This window comes from Terrapene carolina, unplaced genomic scaffold (genome assembly GCF_002925995.2).
Source record: "Terrapene carolina triunguis isolate 2854851 unplaced genomic scaffold, T_m_triunguis-2.0 Scaffold85, whole genome shotgun sequence".
Taxonomy (NCBI): Eukaryota; Metazoa; Chordata; order Testudines; family Emydidae; genus Terrapene; species Terrapene triunguis.
The window spans coordinates 4,971,350-4,990,147 of NW_020664436.1; the positions used below are offsets into that span (position 1 = coordinate 4,971,350).

The 18,798-nt window shown below is 48.9% G+C and overlaps 1 protein-coding gene across 1 annotated transcript in view; it reads right to left on the reverse strand.

Annotated features, from left to right (window-relative positions):
• Window positions 1-18,798, reverse strand: part of DNAH8 (dynein axonemal heavy chain 8) — a 525,323-nt gene that overhangs the window by 489,210 nt on the left and 17,315 nt on the right. The window contains exons 5-6 of the mRNA XM_026649503.1: window positions 1,459-1,648; window positions 918-1,081 (exon numbers count right to left, since the gene is read on the reverse strand). Of these exons, the coding sequence (XP_026505288.1) occupies window positions 918-1,081; window positions 1,459-1,648 (354 nt within the window). The remainder of the gene's footprint in view (window positions 1-917; window positions 1,082-1,458; window positions 1,649-18,798) is intronic.

The following is an 18,798-nucleotide window of genomic DNA, read 5'->3' on the forward strand; positions in this document are numbered from 1 at the left end:
ACACGGCTACCCCTCTGATACTTGAGTCCTGATTTAGGAAATCATCCCTATTCAGGACAGCACCTAATCATATGTTTGATGTGAAGTCAATGGGACTTAAACAAGTGCTTAAGTGCTGTCCTAAATTAGGATGGACTAAAGCATGTGCTTATGTGGTTTCCTGAATCAGGGACTATGAGTTTTGAAACTAACTGATAATTTATTTTTATTTTTAAGATAAAACAATGAGGAAGAGATTGTTTTAATTAGTAATACTTTTTTGAAAGGTTCCTCTCATCTGGTGGATTTAGGCATTCATGTACCAAGGGAATTCGCAAGCACTGCAGCTTGATGCTGCTGCAAGACCTATTTCACCTACAGTAAGCTGCCAACTAATAACAACTAAGTAGATAGCTGATATGGACTTCAGGGGGAAGACCTTCAGCTAGTATCATAAAAGAGCTACACTGAAGTCAACGGAGCAATGACAATTTATAACAGCTGAGGATGTGCCCCCTGATATTTATTTCATGTTACCAATATCTTATATAAATAGAGATCTGTTCCTTGATATTTCTCATTTATATAAATATATTAGTAAGATGAGAAAAATATCAGGGGACAGATCCTTAGGGTATAAATTATCAAAGCTGAATCCACTTCCACTACTAGTATTAGATAGATAGATAGATGTTAAAAGATTTGAAGCCATGCGACTGTAAACATAGCTGGCCTATGTTAACATATGTCCTCCTTGCTGTTTCTCTTTTCCTACTGTCCTCTCCTTCCTACTGTTTGTTACACTCACTGTTGAGAAACTCTTGTTTCTAATTAGATTGTGACAAAGATAGCAAATGCTTGTATAGAAGTTAGTACAAATGGACCCCGGTCACATCTTTAATTCTATACCAGAGGATATAAATGTTAAAACAACGTACTTGTTCAATCTGTTTATACCATATCATAAGCACTTCCTCTAGTTGATGAACTGTATCAGAATTAGCAGCTGCTGTTGTCACTTCGTCAAAGGACTGAAGTTTAGAAAAGTCAATGTGATCCATCTTTTTTAACTCAACAGTTCCCTCTATGCTTACTCTAGCACCTAAAATAAAGCAATTAAAAATACAGAACATACTCAGACTCCAGCAGTTGTTTCTACCAAGGTGAACCACTTCACTTTGGGAATATAAGCCAATAATTCATCTTGCAATATAATAACCATTTTACTGTCTCATACGCAAAAGACCATGTTTTTCTGAAATCTAATTAGACCCCTACATTAAAAATTTCATATCAATAAAACTGAAGTTGTCAAGTATGTAATAAATCCAAATATATTTCTTTTTTACACTTGAGTTTTTTATCATTTTATTCTTCCTTGTAGAATTAAAGAAATGTTTTCCCATATTTATAACAACTCTACTGCTTTTAAACAGTAATTTTTAAGCAGAATGATTGTTTACTCAATCTGATTCTTACCGTCTAAAAATGAAAGATATCTATTAATGGTTTCTATGAAATTCTGTTTTTCAGTTGTTCCCTGTGTGGTTTGACTTAAAGCACCCCAATTATTTGTTGCAAGGATAGCTGGTAGAAAAATATTTGCTAGCATGTTCCTAGTACCACGTAAAAGTCCTTCAGTTGCATCTAATACACAAAAGTATATGTCCTGTAAATGTAACAACAGAATGATTATTAGCAATGCAATCGATTATACTGAAAACATGACCACATTTTTAGAACATACAAATCTTCCATATAGATCCATTACATTTCTGAGTACAAAAAGAAATGGTTACTCACCCTGTGCATTAATTGTGGTTCTTTGAGATGTGTCCCCCTACGGGTGCGGCACTCTAGATTTGCTATCGCTCCCTGCATCTTTGATCAGAGATTTCTCTTAGCCATGTCCGTTCAGCCCGTATATTCATGCTAGTCAGCCTCCTTCCCCATGCTGTTGTTATATAACACTGTGCAGGTGAACCACCCTCAGTTCCTCCTCAACCACAAAGCATCATAACAGAGACCTCTGAAGCAGAGGGCAGGTATAGTGGAGCAACTGTAGGGACATACATGTCTAAGAACCACAGTTACTGCACAGAGTGAGTAAAAAATGGTTACTCACCTTCTCGTAACTGTTGTTCTTCGAGATGCATTGTTCACGTCCATTCCAATCAGGTGTGTGTGCACGCACATGCACAGTACCTAGAAGATTTTTCCCTTAGCAGCATCCATGAGGTCGGTTGGACACCCGCTGGAGTCGCGCCTTCATGGCGCCCAATGAAGGGCCTTGCCCACCCACCACCCCCTCAGTTCCTTCTTTCCGGCTACTCCGACAGAGGGGTAGGAAGGTGGGTATTGGAGTGGACATGAACAACACATCTTGAAGAACAACAGTTATGAGAAGGCAAGTAACCGTTTTTTTCTTCTTCGAGTGCTTGTTCATGTCAGTTCCAATCAGGTGACTCACAAGCCCAAGTTCAGGAGGCGGAGGCAGAGTTGTCCACTGATTGGAGCACTGCTTGTCCGAAGGCCGCATTATCTCTGGCCTGCTGGGTAATCGCATAGTGCATGGTGAAAGTATGAATGGAGGACCATGTCGCCGCTCTGCAGATTTCCTGAGTGGGAACCTGAGCCAGGAACACTGTTGATGAAGCCTGCACCCTGGTGGAATGCGCAATGATTGGAGGTGCAGGAACCCCCACCAGGTTGTAGCACTCACAAATGCAGTACGTGATCCATGACAAAATGCGCTGCGAAGACACAGGCAGACTTTTCATTCTGTCTGCCACTGCCACAACTAACTGGACCGATTTTCTGAACAGCTTCGTTCTCTCAATGTAGAAGGCTAGCACCCTACGGACATCCAGTGAGTGAAGTCTCTGCTCCCTGCCGCTGGAATTCGGCTTAGGGTAGAATACAGGGAGAAAGATGTCCCGGTTGATGTGAAACTGCAATACAACCTTTGGTAGAAAAGCAGGATGAGGTCTGAGCTGAACCTTGTCCTTATAGAACATGGTGTAAGGGGTCTCTGATTTTAGGGCCTTAAGTTCAGACACCCTCCTGGCCGAGGTTATCGCTATCAGGAACGCGACCTTGTAAGAGAGTTAGAGCACGGAGCACGACGCCAAGGGTTCAAAGGGCGGTCCCATGAGTCTAGAAAGGACCAGGTTGTGGTCCCAAGCTGGGACAGGCTGCCGGACATGACGGTATAGCCTGTCGAGACCTTTTAGAAACCGGCTGACTATCGGGTCAGCAAAGACAGAGCGGCCCTCCGTGCCCGGGTGGAAGGCCAAGATGGCGGCCAAGTGAACCCTTATTGATGACATATAAAGCCCCTGCTGCTTCAGATGGAGGAGGTAGTCCAAAATAAGCTGCACTGAGGCTAGCGTCAGGAACGAATGGCGCTGTGCCAACCAGATTGAAAATCTCTTCCACTTGGCAAGGTAGGTAGTTCTCGTAGAGGGTTTCCAGGTGCCAAGGAAGACTTGTCTAACCTGGTCTGAACAAGAAAGCTCCACCGGGTTCAACCACAGAGCTTCCACATCATGAGGTGCAGCGCCCCGGGGTTCAGATGTTGGAGACAACCATGATCTTGCGTCAGAACGTCCAGGAAGAGCAGCAGGGCGACTGGAGCTTCCACGGATATGTCTAGGAGAGATGTGTACCAGTGCTGGCAGGGCCAGGCTGGAGCTATCAATATGACCTGAGCTCGTTCCCTCCGGATCTTGACGAGTACCTTGTGAACGAGCGGTATGGGTGGAAAGGCGTATATGAGACAACCTCCCCATGGGAGGAGAAATGAGTCCACGCTGGAGCCCGGGCTGTGATTTTGGAAGAAGCAGAACTGCTGGCATTTCCTGTTGCGTTGTGTGACAAATAGGTCTATCTGGGGAAATCCCCACCTCTGGACGATTGAATTTGTGATTTCCGAGTGAAGGGACCACTCGTGGCCACGAAAGGACCTGCTGAGGTGGTCCACCAGCTCGTTCTGTACCCTGCTTGTAGGCGTATTGAATGTTCTACACAGACGTCCCACAGCATGAGGTCTTCCTGGCACAGGGGAGAGGAGGGTGCACCCCCCCTGTTTGTTGATATAGAACATTGCCATGGTGTTGTCTGTCATAACTGATACACATTGTCCCGTTAAGTATGCCCAGAAAGTCTGGCATGCCAGGTGCACCACTCTCAGCTCTCTGACATTGATGTGGAGAGCCAGATCCGCCTGAGACCAGAGACCCTGAGAACTAGATAAATTCATGGAGGTTAAGTCCATTAATGGCTATTAACCAGGATGGGTAAGGAATTGTGTCCCTAGCCTCTGTTTGTCAGAGGGTGGAGATGGATGGCAGGAGAGAGATCACTTGATCATTACCTGTTAGGTTCACTCCCTCTGGGGCACCTGGCATTGGCCACTGTCAGTAGACAGGATACTGGGCTGGATGGACCTTTGGTCTGACCCAGTATGGCCATTCTTATGTCCAAGCTGTATCAGGTGGGTCGATACACCAGTGCTAACCATGACTGCAGTGGTGGGAGCCTGAGTCTGGCATGCTGCACCACGTAGGTACAGGCAGCCATGTGTCCCAGAGGTTTCAGGCAGTTTCTTGCTGTGGTGATGGGAAGCTGTCTGAGACCTCAAATGATACCGGTCAGGGTCTGGAACTTCACTTCCGGCAGGTATGCTCTGGCTTGGGTCGAGTCCAGTAATGCCCCTATATACTCTATCCTCTGAACAGGGGACAGAGTCAATTTTGCTTCATTTAGAAGGAGACCCAGGTTGTCGAAGGTGGCCCTGATGAATCTGACTTGAGCTTCCACTTGGGTCCTGGAGTGGCCCTTGATCAGCCAGTCGTCGAGGTATGGAAACACCTGTACCTGGTGCCTGCGCAGAAATGCAGCGACAACTGCCATGCACTTGGAGAAGACTCGAGGTGCTGCTGACAGGCTGAACGGAAGGACTGTAAATTGGTAGTGGGTATTGTTCACCACAAACCTGAGGGACTTCCTGTGGGGCTGAGTGATTGCAATATGAAAGCAAGCATCCTTCAAGTCAAGGGAGGCATACCAGTCTGCTGGATCCAGTGAGGGGATGATGGAGGCCAACAAGATCACGTGGAACTTGAGTTTCTTCACAAACTTGTTGAGTTCTTGCAGGTCCAGGATGGGCCTGAGGCCGCCTTTGGCTTTCGGTATTAGGAAATACCAGGAATAAAAGCCCTCGCCCCTGTGCTCCTGAGGAACCTCCTCCACTATCTCTAGAGATAGGAGCAACTGCACCTCCTGAATAAGGAGTTGCTCGTGAGAAGGGTCCCTGAAGAGGGACGGGGAAGGGGGGTGGAAGGGTGGGAGGGCACAGACTTGGTTGGAGTATCCCCTCTCTACCATGTGGAGCACCCAGCGGTCTGAGGTGATATGGGACCATGCACCGTAGAAGGGGGATAGTCAGGACGAGAAGATAAGGCGAGGTGGATCCAGCCTTTGGTGTGGTACACCGTCCTTGACTGTGCCTTCAAAAGGCTGGCTAAAGGGTTGACGTGGCCTTCTCCTGCTGGTCCTGTTTCTCCTTCTGGACCCGTCCTGGTGGTTCTAGTGACTGAACCGCTGAGGAGGCTGCGGACAGAAGTGTCTCTGCTGAGTTGACAGTGTATAGAGGCCCAGGACCTGAGGGTGGCTCTGGAGTCCTTTAGGCTGTTTAGCCTCTTGTCCATTTTCTCCGAAAAAAGAGTCTCACGCTCAAAAGGCAGGTCTTGTATAGTCTGCTGGACCTCATTGGGGAGACCAGAAACCTGGAGCCATGAACCCTTTCTCATGGTTACTCCTGTGGCCATAACCCTGGTGGCAGCATCTGCCCCGTCAAGTGCCACCTGCAGGGACACCCTGGAGATCAGTCTCCCCTTCTCGACAAAAGTCGAAAATTCAGCACGGAAGTCCGAGGGGAGCAACTCCATGAATTTAGCCATCACCAAGCAGGTATTATAGGATGGCCCGCTGATTAGATATTCGGAGTTCTAGTCCCCCCCGTTGAGTACAGCTTTCGCCCAAATAGGGCTAGTTTTTTAGCATCCCTATTCTTGGGGGAAGGGCCCTGAAAGCCTTGCCTCTTCCGCTGGTTAGCAGCGTCCACCACAGAGAGTCAGACTGGGGTGGGAATATAAGTGTTCATAACTCCTGGAGGGCACAAAGTACCGGTGTTCATTATGCTTGGCAGTGGGTGGCAGCAAGGCTGGGGTCTACCACAGGGTCTTAGTCATGTCCGTAATTGTCTTTATAAACGGTAAGGCAATACGAGAAGGGCCAGAGGGGGCCAGGATGTCAACCATAGGGTGTGCATCATCTACCACTTCCTCCGCCTTAATGCCCAGACCCTGGGTGATCCGGCGCAGCAACTGCTGCAACACCCTGGAGTCTTCCAGAGCTGGGGCTAAGGAAGTGCCCGCCAGCGCCCCATCTGGTGAAGCGGAGGAGAAGGCCACTAGAGGAGGTGGTTGCTCTCTACCATCCCCCCAAGGGATCTCGTGACCTCAGGGGGCTTTGGCCCGGTCCCAGTGCCATGAAGGGCGCGGGTATTGGTGCTAATGTTGGGTCCTATGCCGGTGATGGTGTAGGCGCCTGGTGTAGCATCTGCACTGGGGTCTTCAGCGACACCGTCGCAGCCAACGTCGATGATGATGTCGGTGCTGTCGTTGGTGCCAAAGGCGCAGCCGGTACCGTAGCAGCAGTCTGAGCCACTGACACCTTCGGTGCCAAAGGCATTGTCAAGGGCAGCATCACGGTTGGTGCCGATGTCGGTGACAGTGCTGCGGCTGACAGCATTGATGCCTGAGGTAATGGCTCAGTCACTGGTCGTGGCGGAACAAACATTGCGGACGCCACTGATGCAGCTCCCGAGCAGGATCCTTGGCTCCAACCTTGGCCTTGATAGAAAGCCCACGGAGTCCAAAAGAACCGCTGAGCTGGGTTCTGTCATCGTGAGGGCCACTGCATCGGGTGGGACCCCCTATTGTGCCTTGAGCTGGACCTTCTGCTCCTGTTATAGTCAGAGTGGTACAAATCCAACTCCAACGCTGATGTTTCAGAATAGGAGGACCAGGGCATCGCTGCACCTTTCGATGTAGAGTGTCGGGAGCCTGGGGACTGACTGCGCTCCCTGGATGGAGGTGCTGGTGTCGGGGGGTGCCAAGGTGACGGGGATTGGTGTGAAATCATCGCCGGCTTTCCCTTTGACTGAACAGGGTGCCAGGATGGAGCCTGCAGTGCCAGCACATCCTCCTGCCTCAGGGATGAGAATGACTCCATGAATCTCAGCAGGTCCTGCGCCGCCTCAAAAGCCTCCAGGGTGGATGGGAGCAGCAGGTGCTCCGAGCGGTTCGGCAAGTGCAATGGGCCTGGACTCGACTGCTTCTGGGCAGGAGTCGATGTAGCCCCACTCTGAGCCTTGGAGCCGTGGCCCGACTGAGGTGCAACTGATGGATGGTCCCTGGATTTTGCCGAGGGACATCGGCCTCTTTCCATCCTCTTCTTCTTCTGTGCTGGCAATTGGACCACTGTCAAAGGCTGGCATGCCCCCGAGAAGCTCCGTGACGGTGCCGAGTCTCCTTGGCAGTGTCTTTCTTTGACGCCGGATCTCTCGAAGGTGGTGCTGGAGTGCTCCGCACCGAAGAAGATGTACTGGGAGTGGGATCCCCAGCGCCTGGATCTGACTGAGATCTTAGAGCTGCCTCCCTGAGGAGGATTTTAAGCCACTGCTCCCTCTCTTTAAGAGTTCTTGGTCAGAATTCCCAACAGATCTTGCAGCGGTCTTTTTGGTGACCCTCGACCAGACACCGTAAACAGGAGGTGTGGAGGTCACTTTTAGGCATGCGCTTCGCGCAGTCCTGGCAAGTCTTGAAGCCAGGGGATTGTGGCATGTCCTGGTGACAAATAAGGGGGGAGAAAAATGGGGGGAACCCCCCGTAACCTAAACTTATAAGTGAACTAATTACGCTATACTAACCAACTTGAACTATCTACAGCGAAAACCAAAAGTACTGCTAAGCCACTTGCCGGAGCAAGAGCCAGGAGAAATTCTAGCTACCATCACTGGTGGTAAGAAGGAATTGAGGGAGTGGCAGGTCGGCAGGCCCCTTTATTGGGCACCATGAAGGTGTGACTCCAGGGGGCGCCCAGGCCAACCCCATGGATGCTGCTAGGGGAAAAATCTTCCAGCTACTGTGCACATGTGCACTCACAAACCTGATTGGAATTGACATGAACAAGCACTTGAAGAAGAACCATTTCTTCTTCAAGGAGTGTCCCTATGTGTACTCCACATTAGGTGACTACCAAGCAGTTCACTCTAAGGTGTGTGTGGTGGGGGGTGCTTCAGAGTTGAGTCTAGTACCAAAGAAAGTACAGCCAAGCTGAACAGTCTATCAGAAGCAAAATCATGAGTTACTGAGTAGTGTTCAGCGAATGTATGTATAGATGCCCTTACATATTTCAATAATGGGCATGTTTTTGAGGAATGCTGTAGAGGTGGAAATGGACCTCGTAGAGTAAATACATATGTTCAAAGGTACTTGAATACTAAAAGACCCGTAGCAAGAATGAATGCAGATGGATATCCTCTTGGAAAGAGTTTGCAGACACTTTTAATCTACCTGCAAGCAAGACAAATAATTTGGAGGTCTTTCTATCCAGATAGGTGCCCAGGGCTCTTCTGATGTCAAGGGGGTACAACTGTGCTTCTTGATTATCTAGGAGAGGCTTAGGGTGAAAGAACAGCAGGTGAATGGGTTGGTTAATATGGAATTGGAAGAAATTTTAGGTATAAACATTTTGGATGGGATTGCAGTGTGACCTTGTCCTTAAAAAATACTGTGAAAGGGGAGCACGCCATAAGGGCCCCTACTTAGCCATCACTTGGAGATCAGGAATGTCATTTTCATTGATAAATGGAGTAGTGAGTAGGTAGCCATCTGTTCAAATGGTGGTCTTGTGAGGCATTTAGGTACCAGATTAAGTTTCCAAACAGCAGTAGGGTGCTTGACTGGCAGATCAAGGTTCCGCAGGGAATTTGGAAATCTCTCTGCCATTGGGTGGGCAAAAATGGAATAACCCTCTATTGGAGAATGGAAAGCCCTGATGGCTGCCAGATGGACTCTGATGGAGTTCAGTGAGAGGCCAGAACTTTTTAGTGTTAGGATATAGTCCAGTATATCTGGCAGTGATGAGGTCATCGGTGGAATATATCAGAGGTCACAACAAAAGAGAAATCTTGTCCATTTTTGAGAGTATGTGCAGCGAATAGACACTTTCCACCTGTGTAATAGTACTTTTTGGAAACCCGGAGTGCTGGAGCCAGGAAGCCCTTCTCACAACTAACAATGTAGCAATCAAACAGGCAGTAGTATCAGCGGCATCAAGGGAGGCTTGTAGAGATGTTCTGGCAAGTAGTTGTCCCTCCACAATGACTGTCTGGAATTGTTCCCTATGTTCTGCCAGTAGGGTCAACAAAATAGTTCAGTTTGGTGTAATTTACATTATTGTATTTTGCCATTAGTGCCTGGTAATTGGAGATTCTAAATTATAAGGAGGTTGACGAATAAGATTTCCTCCCAAGTATGTCTAGATGGTGGTTTTAGTATGGTGTTGCATTCCATGTTCGTTAACTATGTTAACTACCAAGGAATTCGGGGAGGATGAGAAAATAAAAATTCTGAGTCGTTTGCAGGAACATAATACTTCTTATCTGCTTTCTTGCATGAAGGTGGGATAGTAGCTGGAGCATGCCAGATGATCTTCACTGGATCCAGAATGGCATCATTGACAGGCAAAGCTAACTACGCAGGCAGATGAGGTTGAATGAAGGATATTAAGCAGCTTATGATGAGGTTCTTTGACCTCCTTGAGAGGGATCTGCAAGATGTCTCCAATTCTCTTGTCCAGATCCTAGAATTGCTTAAAATTATTTGCCAAGGATGGAGGAGGAGGCATCTGGAGATGAAAAGGAGATGTTGGCCATAGGAAAGACCTCTTCATCGACTCAAGCTTCCTTCACCTCAAAAAAATTCTTCTTGATGATCAGGTCTCCTAGAGGGAGTAGGCAATGCAGGTTGCCTCTCTTTATGATGGGTGGTGCATGATGCCCTGGAAAACTGTTGGTGATAGGCCGCCCAAGGGTCCCACTATGTCCACGGAGGTGGTGCATAAGGGATAGTAGGAAGCAATCATGGGTGCTCATACCAGCAAGATGGTGGTTGCAATATTGTGCCACAAGTAGTTATAGACTCATCAGAGACTTCTGGAAAGGGGCCTCTATAGGAGTGAAGGGGAGAACCCTGAACTGGTATTTGGGACACTGACACAAGGTCTTCATCAGAATCCTTGACTGCAAACTCACTCTAGAATAGTGCAGCACCTGGAGAAATTTCAGGTGAAACCATCAGTATCAGGCACGTTTCAGGCATTCTCAATGTCCTTGATATGGAAAGTACGTTGGCACCAAGCAGCAAGGAATCGGAAGAGAAAGTTACTCACTTTGCAGTAACTGAAGTTCTTTGAGATGTGTGTCCCTGTGGGTGCTCCACTCCAGGTGATGGTGCGTCCCGGCGCTGTTGATCGGAGATCTTCGGTAGCAGTGCCTGGTCAGGATGCACGTGCTCTGCTGCTATCTCGCGACATCGTTAGGGTCTGCCTGAGCATGTCCCGCACCCCCCTCAGTTCCTTCTCTACCGTAGAGTTGCCTGATTAGTACTCCAAAATAGAAGGGAGGAGGGTGGGTAGTGGAGCACCTACAGGGACACACATCTCAAAGAAATTCAGTTACTGCAAGGTGAGTAACTTTCTCTTCTTCTTCGAGTGCTGTCCCTGTGGGTGCTCCACTCCAGGTGAATGTGAAGCAGTACCCACTATGGTTGGTGGGATTTTGGAGTTGCGTGAGGGATAACGGTAGACAGTACCGTATGGCCAACTATGGAGTCTGCCGTGGTATCCCATGTGATAGCATAATGTTTGGCAAATGTGTGGTCAGATGTCCACGTGGCCGCCTTGCATATGTCTGTAATAGGTACGTTGTGGAGGAAGGCAATGGAGCTTGACATTGCTCTAGTAGAATGAGTTCTAACACTCTCTGGTGGTTGAACTTTCTGGGTCTAATAGCAGGATCTGATGCAGTCTGAGATCCACTTGGAGAGTCTTTGCTTAGAGATAGCCTCACCCTTTGATCTCTCAGTAGTAGAAACAAATAGCCTATGGGATTTACGAAATGATTTAGTTCTGTCAAGATAGAATGCAAGAGCCCGTTGGACGTCGAAGGTATGTAACGCCACTTCCTGTGGAGTCGTGTGAGTCTTGGGATGGAATACAGGTAAGTGTATTGGCTGGTTAAGGTGGAAGGGAGACACCACCTTGGGGAGGAATTTGGGGTGGGATCGCATAGTAACCTTGTCTTTAGAAAAATGGTGTAGGGAGGGTAGGCCATCAGGGCGTTTATTTCACCAACCCTTCTCGTTGATGTTATGGCAACCAAGAAAGCTACTCTTGTGGACATGTGGAGCAGGGATGAGGTAGCCAGGGGCTCGAAAGCAGGTTTCATAAGAGCGCGGAGGACTAGGTTGAGACTCCAGGAGGCTACTGGTGAATGAATCTCAGGGTAGAGATTTTGCAGGCCCGTAAGGAAGCGTTTCATGGTGGGGTGGGCGAAAAGTGAATAACCGTGCAGAGTGTCATGGAAGGTGGTAAGGGCTGCGAGGTGTACCCTGATAGAACTGAGCAAAAGCCCGTCCTGTTTCAGTTTGAAAAGATAATCTAAGATGTCAGGGAGGGTTGCAGTCTGCAGTCAGGCGTCTGTTGAAGCACCAGATGGAGAAGCGTTTCCACTTTTGCAGGTAAGTCTTACAAGTGGAGTCCCTTCTAATGTGCAGGAGGACATATTGGACCTGTTCCGAGCAGGCTAGTTCATGGGATTGAAACCATGAAGGAACCACTTGTTCTTTATGGTGGGAAGAAAGTGAAGGCAAGCATACCTGACGGCTCTGAGTTCTAGAAGATTGATGTGCAGATACGTCTCTGAGAGGGACCAGCTGCATCCAGCACAAGAGAATTGGGTTGTAGGTGGGAAAATAAGAAATCAACGCCCTTCGCGGGCATGTAGTATTTACGTTCAGCTTTCTTGCATGTTGGTGGGATGGAAGCAGGGGTCTGCCAGAGAGTATCAGCTGGTTCTAAGAGGGCTTCATTTATGGGTAGTGAGATCTTTCAGGGTGCAGAGGGTTCGAGGATTTTGAGGACTCTATGTTGTGTCTCCTGGACTTCCTCCAAAGGGATGTCCTGGCTGAGTACCACTCTCTTGAAAAGTTCCTGGAATTGCTTAAAGTCGTCCATGTTTTGTGCAAGTGGAGGCATGAGGGCATCCTCTGAGGCTGATGGCGAGGTAGGAGCCGGTAAATCCGGGAAGAGTTCAGAGCCCACTTCTTCAAGAGGGGGTTCAGGAGCTCTAGATGTTGATGAAGCTGGGGATATAGGCGTAGAATGAGCTTGCGGTCTGGTAGAAGAGGCGCAAGGAGCAGCGGTGGCAGGAGCTGACCACGGGTACCACTGAGGCCAGGGCACTGGGTAGGAAAAGTTGGGTCCCAGCCATTGGGGGACAAAGTAGGGAAACTGAGGCTGATTCTTATGATGCGCCATGTCTTGGGGTGTGTATTGCTCTGGTGGAGGGGGAGACTCAGGCGGGGAGAACTCTGCCTGCTGCTGTATGTCGTTCTCACTATCTGTGAAAGTAGCCAGGTCAGGTGGCGAGAGCTGCTGTTCAAACAGTGAGTGCTCCGTGTTTAGGAGCGGAGAGTCAGGCTCAGGAGCCATAGAGATATCCTGCTGATGCAGGAATTGTTGCTGCTCCCTAGGCTGGTGTGCTGCGGAGCATGAAGTGTGAGCAGCAGTCCGGAGTGATTTTTGTTTCACTTTTGTAGGAGCCTTGAGACATTTGTGAAAGCCCTGCAGAGAATCTGCTCCGGGGGTGGCAGGCAGGCTTGGTGCCGACATTCTTGTCGGCACCGGGGTGGAACGCGCTGCCAGCACAGGGTCCATCATCAGTGCCGGTGGGACCAGTGCCGAGGAGAGCTTCCCGCTGGGGAAGTCGGGTCCCTGCTTTTGCGCCCCGCATGAGTTGCTGCTGAGGTGCTGGGGAGATCAGAGTTGCCTGCTCTCGGCGCTGTCAGCACAAAGGGTAAAGACCTTGTGGGAGATCCTTTACCCTTTTGAGTGTCTCTGAGAGGAGACATTTAGGGCTTCCTGCCTCTTTGCATGAGAGGGTGAAGCCATGCTCCTGATCGGTTCTGACTTGGCAGGGGAGCGTGAGGGAGAGGGTTTACTGCCCTTCTCCATAGGCAGCTGCAGAGCTTTCTCCATGAGGAACATTTTTAGCTGCAAGTCTCTGTCACGGCGGGCTCTAGTTTTTAAGTTGGTACAGTGGAGACACTTCGCAGGTCCCTCAGCTTTGGGGTCAGAAGCTGGGTGTAAAGAGCTGTCCATCAGGAGCAGACAAAGTTTTATCTACCTGTTTTTTTCTGGCTCTGGATTTCAGCACAAGACAGAAGTTACACTTCTGTACAATGTGCGATTCCCCAAGGCAACAGATACAGCGGGAGTTCCTGTTGTTTACTGGGATTGGCACGATAGACAACATTTGAAACCAGGAGAACTGGGCATAACGTCCCAGTAGGCAAGAACTATCTTATCTACTAATATCTATCTAAATATATATGAGAAAATTTTATTTATTTTTAACTATGCAGCTAAAGCTACTACTACTTACTAATTACGCTAATACTAAGAACTACAACTAACAGAGTAATAAATGAGAACAAAGTTGAGGAAATCTCAACAGGAACAATTGCCAGAGCTCCATCTCAGGCTGAGACAGTTGAGAAGGAACTGAGGGCGGTTCGCCCACACAATGCTATATAGCAACGGCATGGGGCATGAGGTTGACTAGCATGCATGTGCAGGTCAAATGGACACTGCTAGGAGAAATCTCCAATCAAAGGTGCAGGGGGCACTAACACACCTAGACTGGAGCACCCATAGGGAAACAACTTGCAGAACTTTAGTTAAAAAAAGTTGAGAATATTTATAAAATAAAAACACAATGAGAATACTTACTAATGTTACTGAACTTTCTCTCCAACAAAATAGGGTAGTCAAGAAGCCATTATCTAGTGATTCAACATGTCTGAAAGACTTAATTTAAAGATTGTAGATTATATTCATGCAATTTCTCTGTCATTCAGAAGATTTTGGAAATGCTACAATATGTGTTGAAGATATTCTCAAAGATGGTGTCTTAAATGACATAATAAACTACATTTATTTAGTGCCATTGACTAGTTTTGAACATCTCATCTGTACCCTGACACTAACCTGTCTGAACTATGACTACTTTTGTCACTGTAATTTTTGAAGCAGTTTCAAGCTACCAATTTTTAGAACTTCCCATAAATTTCCTTTTCCCTTCATGAACTCAAAATATGGAATTCCCCCAAAAAATACTGGTCCAAAATTGAGATTACTAACAGTGTTAAGATTCTGTATTTTATACACCACCAGTGCTTTATTCCTTTTGATATCTGGGAATCTAAACTTACTAACGGTATAAATATTATCACTTTACGAACAAAATTATTACTATTTATTACTCATGTAACTTCATAGTGTGTATACTAGTACACTACAACAGAGCAATGACAGATTTCCTGTCCTAAGAATTTGAAATCACAATAGATAGATAGATAGATAGATAGATAGATATGGTATAGGCCTGATTCTCATTTACAGTAAGGGTATGTCTACACTACAAGAGTAGTTCGATTTTACTTAAATCGAATATGTGGAACCGATGTTACAAAGTCGAACGTGTGTATCCACACTAAGGACAGTAATTCGACTTTGTGAGTCCACACTAACGGGGCAAGCGTCGACATTGGAACCGGTGCACTGTGGGCAGCTATCCCACAGTTCCCGCAGTCCCCGCTGCCCATTGGAATTCTGGGTCGAGCCCCCAATGCCTGCTGGGGAGCAAAATGTGTCGAGGGTGGTTTTGGGTAACTGTCGTCATCCAACCGTCACTCCCGCCCTCCCTCCCTGAAAGCGCCGGCGGGAAATCAGTTCGCGCACTTTTCTGGTGAGTGACAGCGCAGACGCCACAGCACTGCGAGCATGGAGCCAGCTGCGACCATCGCTGCAGTTATGGCCGTTGTCAACACCTCGCACCTTATCATCCACCTTTTCCAGAGGCAGATGCTGAGAAATCGGGCGAGGAGGCTACGGCAGTGCGGTGAGGACATTAAGTCTGAGAGGGGCACAGACCTCTCACAAAGCATGGGACCTCGCGCCGTGAACATCATGGTGGCAATGGGTCATGTTGATGCTGTGGAACGGCGATTCTGGGCCCGGGAAACAAGCACGGACTGGTGGGACGGCATAGTGCTGCAGGTCTGGGATGAATCACAGTGGCTGCGAAACTTTCGGATGTGGAAGGAAACTTTCCTGGAACTTTGTGAGTTGCTGTCCCCTGCCCTGAAGCGCAAGGACACCCGGATGCGAGCAGCCCTGACTGTCCAGAAGCGAGTGGCCATAGCCCTCTGGAAGCTTGCAACGCCAGACAGATACCGGTCAGTCATGAACCACTTTGGCGTGGGCAAATCTACCGTGGGGGTTGCTGTGATGCAAGTAGCCAACACAATCATTGAGCTACTGCTGTCAAAGGTAGTGACCCTTGGAAACGTGCAGGTCATCATAGATGGCTTCGCCGCGATGGGATTCCCAAACTGCGGTGGGGCTATAGATGGAACTCACATCCCTATCCTGGGATCGGACCACCAGGCCAGCCAGTACATTAACAGAAAGGGCTACTTTTCAATGGTGCTGCAAGCACTGGTGGACCATAGGGGACGTTTTACAAACATCAACGTCGGATGGCCGGGCAAGGTTCATGACGCTCGTGTTTTCAGGAACTCTGGTCTGTTTAGACGGCTGCAGGAAGGTATTTACTTCCCGGACCACAAAATAACTGTTGGGGATGTGGCTATGCCTACAGTGATCCTCGGGGACCCAGCCTACCCGCTAATACCCTGGCTCATGAAGCCCTATACAGGCGCCCCGGCCACTGAAAAAGAACTCTTCAACTACCGTCTGAGTAAGTGCAGAATGGTGGTGGAGTGTGCTTTTGGACGTCTCAAGAGGAGATGGAGAAGCTTACTGACTCGCTCTGATCTCAGCGAAACCAATATCCCCATTGTTATTGCAGCTTGCTGTGTGCTCCACAATCTCTGTGAGAGCAAGGGGGAGACCTTTATGGCGGGGTGGGAGGTTGAGGCAAATAGCCTGGCTGCTGATTACGCCCAGCCAGACAGCCGTGCGATTAGAAGAGCCCAGCGGGATGCGCTGTGCATCCGGGAGGCTTTGAAAGCTAGGTTCCTCAGTGAGCAGGGTAACCTGTGACTATTAAGTTTGTTTAAAGAGAAGCTGAACCTGCCCCCGTTTCTTTACCCAATTAATGTTGACTATCCTCTCCAGTTACATACCCCGTTCACCCCCTTCCAACACACGTTTAAAAATAAAATAAATAGAACTTTGTTAATTAACACCGTTTTCTTTATTACGGATTTCGCGGTAAAGTGTTGAAACTGGGACGCAGACTGTGGTGGGGAGCGGGCGTAGTGATGGAAAGAACGCTTCTAAACTCGAGGAATGACAGGCTCCTGCTCCTAGAGCGGTCCGCAGTGGTGGACTGGTTGTTTCAACGGAGCCTGCCACCCCTCCTTTTCGGGACTCTGTGTGTGGGGGCTATGTGACTTTGTGGCGGGGGAGGACGGTTACAGATCCCCTGCTGCGTGGCTCTGTGATCCAGGATAAGGACCGCTGCATAAGATCTCTAACTGCCCTCCCCCGCCACAAAGTCACATAGCCCCCCACATACAGAACATGAAAACCACCTCCCAGACTGACCAGGGTGCCTAGTGACTGCAATGTGTGTGTGACCTTCTGCTGAACCTGCCCCCGTGTCTGTACCATGGTAAAGGTGACTGTCCTCTCCAATTACCAACCCCCTTCTCCCCCTTCAAACACACTCTCCTCTAAAAGAACATGACGGAAACAGTAATTAACAGAAACGTATTTTTTATTAGCAACTATACAGTTAGGGGATGAAACTGGGACGGGGGCTTGGGTGAGGCGGGAAGAAAAGGACTTATCAAATTTTTGGGAATGAGAGCCTTCTGGTACTTGAGCAGTCTGCAGGGGTGGAGTGACAGTTTTCACGGCCCCTGCCGCCCCTCCTTCTTGGGACTTTGGGTGAGGGGGATATGGGACTTTGTGGCGGGGAAGGGCGGTTAGAGATAGACTGCAGCGGGGCTCTGTCCTCCTGCCTCCGGTCCTGCAGAACATCCACAAGGCGCCGGAGCGTGTCCGTTTGCTCCCTCATTAGTCCAAGCAGCGTTTGAGTCGCCTGCTGGTCTTCCTGCCGCCACCTCTCCTCCCGTTCGCTGTGTGATCACTGGTATTGCGACATGTTCTCCCTCCACTGGGTCTGCTGGGCCGCCTCAGCTCAGGAGCAGCCCATAAGTTCTGAGAACATGTCGTCCCGTGTCCTTTTCTTTCTCCGCCTAATCTGCGCCAGCCTCTGGGAGGGGGATGCCGGGGTAGGTCGGGAGACAGTCGCAGCTGTGGGATGGGAAAAAGGGAGTGAATTCCTCACAAAGATAAATTTTTGTGAACAATGAACATAGTCTTTCTCTGGGAACAAGACCATGCACAGCACCTATCACATGCGCACTCAGGACAAGGTCGAATTTTCGGCCTTCGCATTCAGTGCCTGTGGTCTTGCAGTGGAGATCAGACAAGCGGGGCAGGACAGCGGAATTCGGGTAGCAGGCTGACATGGTAAGCCGTAGACTTTTGGCTGCTTAAAACTTAAATTATAGCAGTGCCCTCCTTTCACGTTCAAAGCAATGCTCCTAGCGTTGGCCAGTTCCTGCTGCCGGCAATCCGGCAAGCATGAACTCTGCCCCTGTCCAACCCCCTCGCGGCTGTCCCCGGGAAAGATCCCTGTATGCTGCCCCCCTCCCGCCTCCACCGCGTGGCTGTAAACCGCCGGTTACAGTTGTGTAAAGGAACAGGCAAGCAGTCCCAATAGTAACATTCCCCTAATTCTAAGCAGGTCACCATGAGCGACATCACTCTGCTGAGGATTTCTGAGACAGAGAAAGACCGCATGCTGCATGAAAGCCAGCAAAAACAGGGCCGTATGCCGCCATGCTCTGCAAGGCAATGATCCCAGAGTACTTGATGATAGCCTGGCGCGGAAAAGTTTCCTACCATGGAGGACACAATAAGGCCGCTCTCCCCAGGAACCTCATGCAAAGGCTTTCCAATTACCTCCAGGAGAGCTTCGTGGAGCTGTCCCATGAGGATTTCAGCTCTATCCCCGGACATATAGACCTTATTTTCCAGTAGCTGCACTGGCAAGGACTAAAAAGTAGAGCACCTAGGGGAAACTAATCATGATAAACCCATTGTTAATATTCCTGTTCTGTTCAAAATAAATGTTTACATGTTTAAAACACTTACCGACTGATCTTTCCCCTGATTCAGGGTCCGGGTTAACGCCTGGGGAGGGTTGGTAGGGGATCTCTGTGAGGGTGATGAAGAGATCCTGGCTGTCGGGGAAATCAGCGTTGTAAGCGCTGTTGACTGCCTCGTCCTCCTCATCTCCTTCCTCATCTTCCCCGTCCGCTAACATCTCCGAGGAAGCGGCCGTCGACAATACCCCATCCTCAGAGT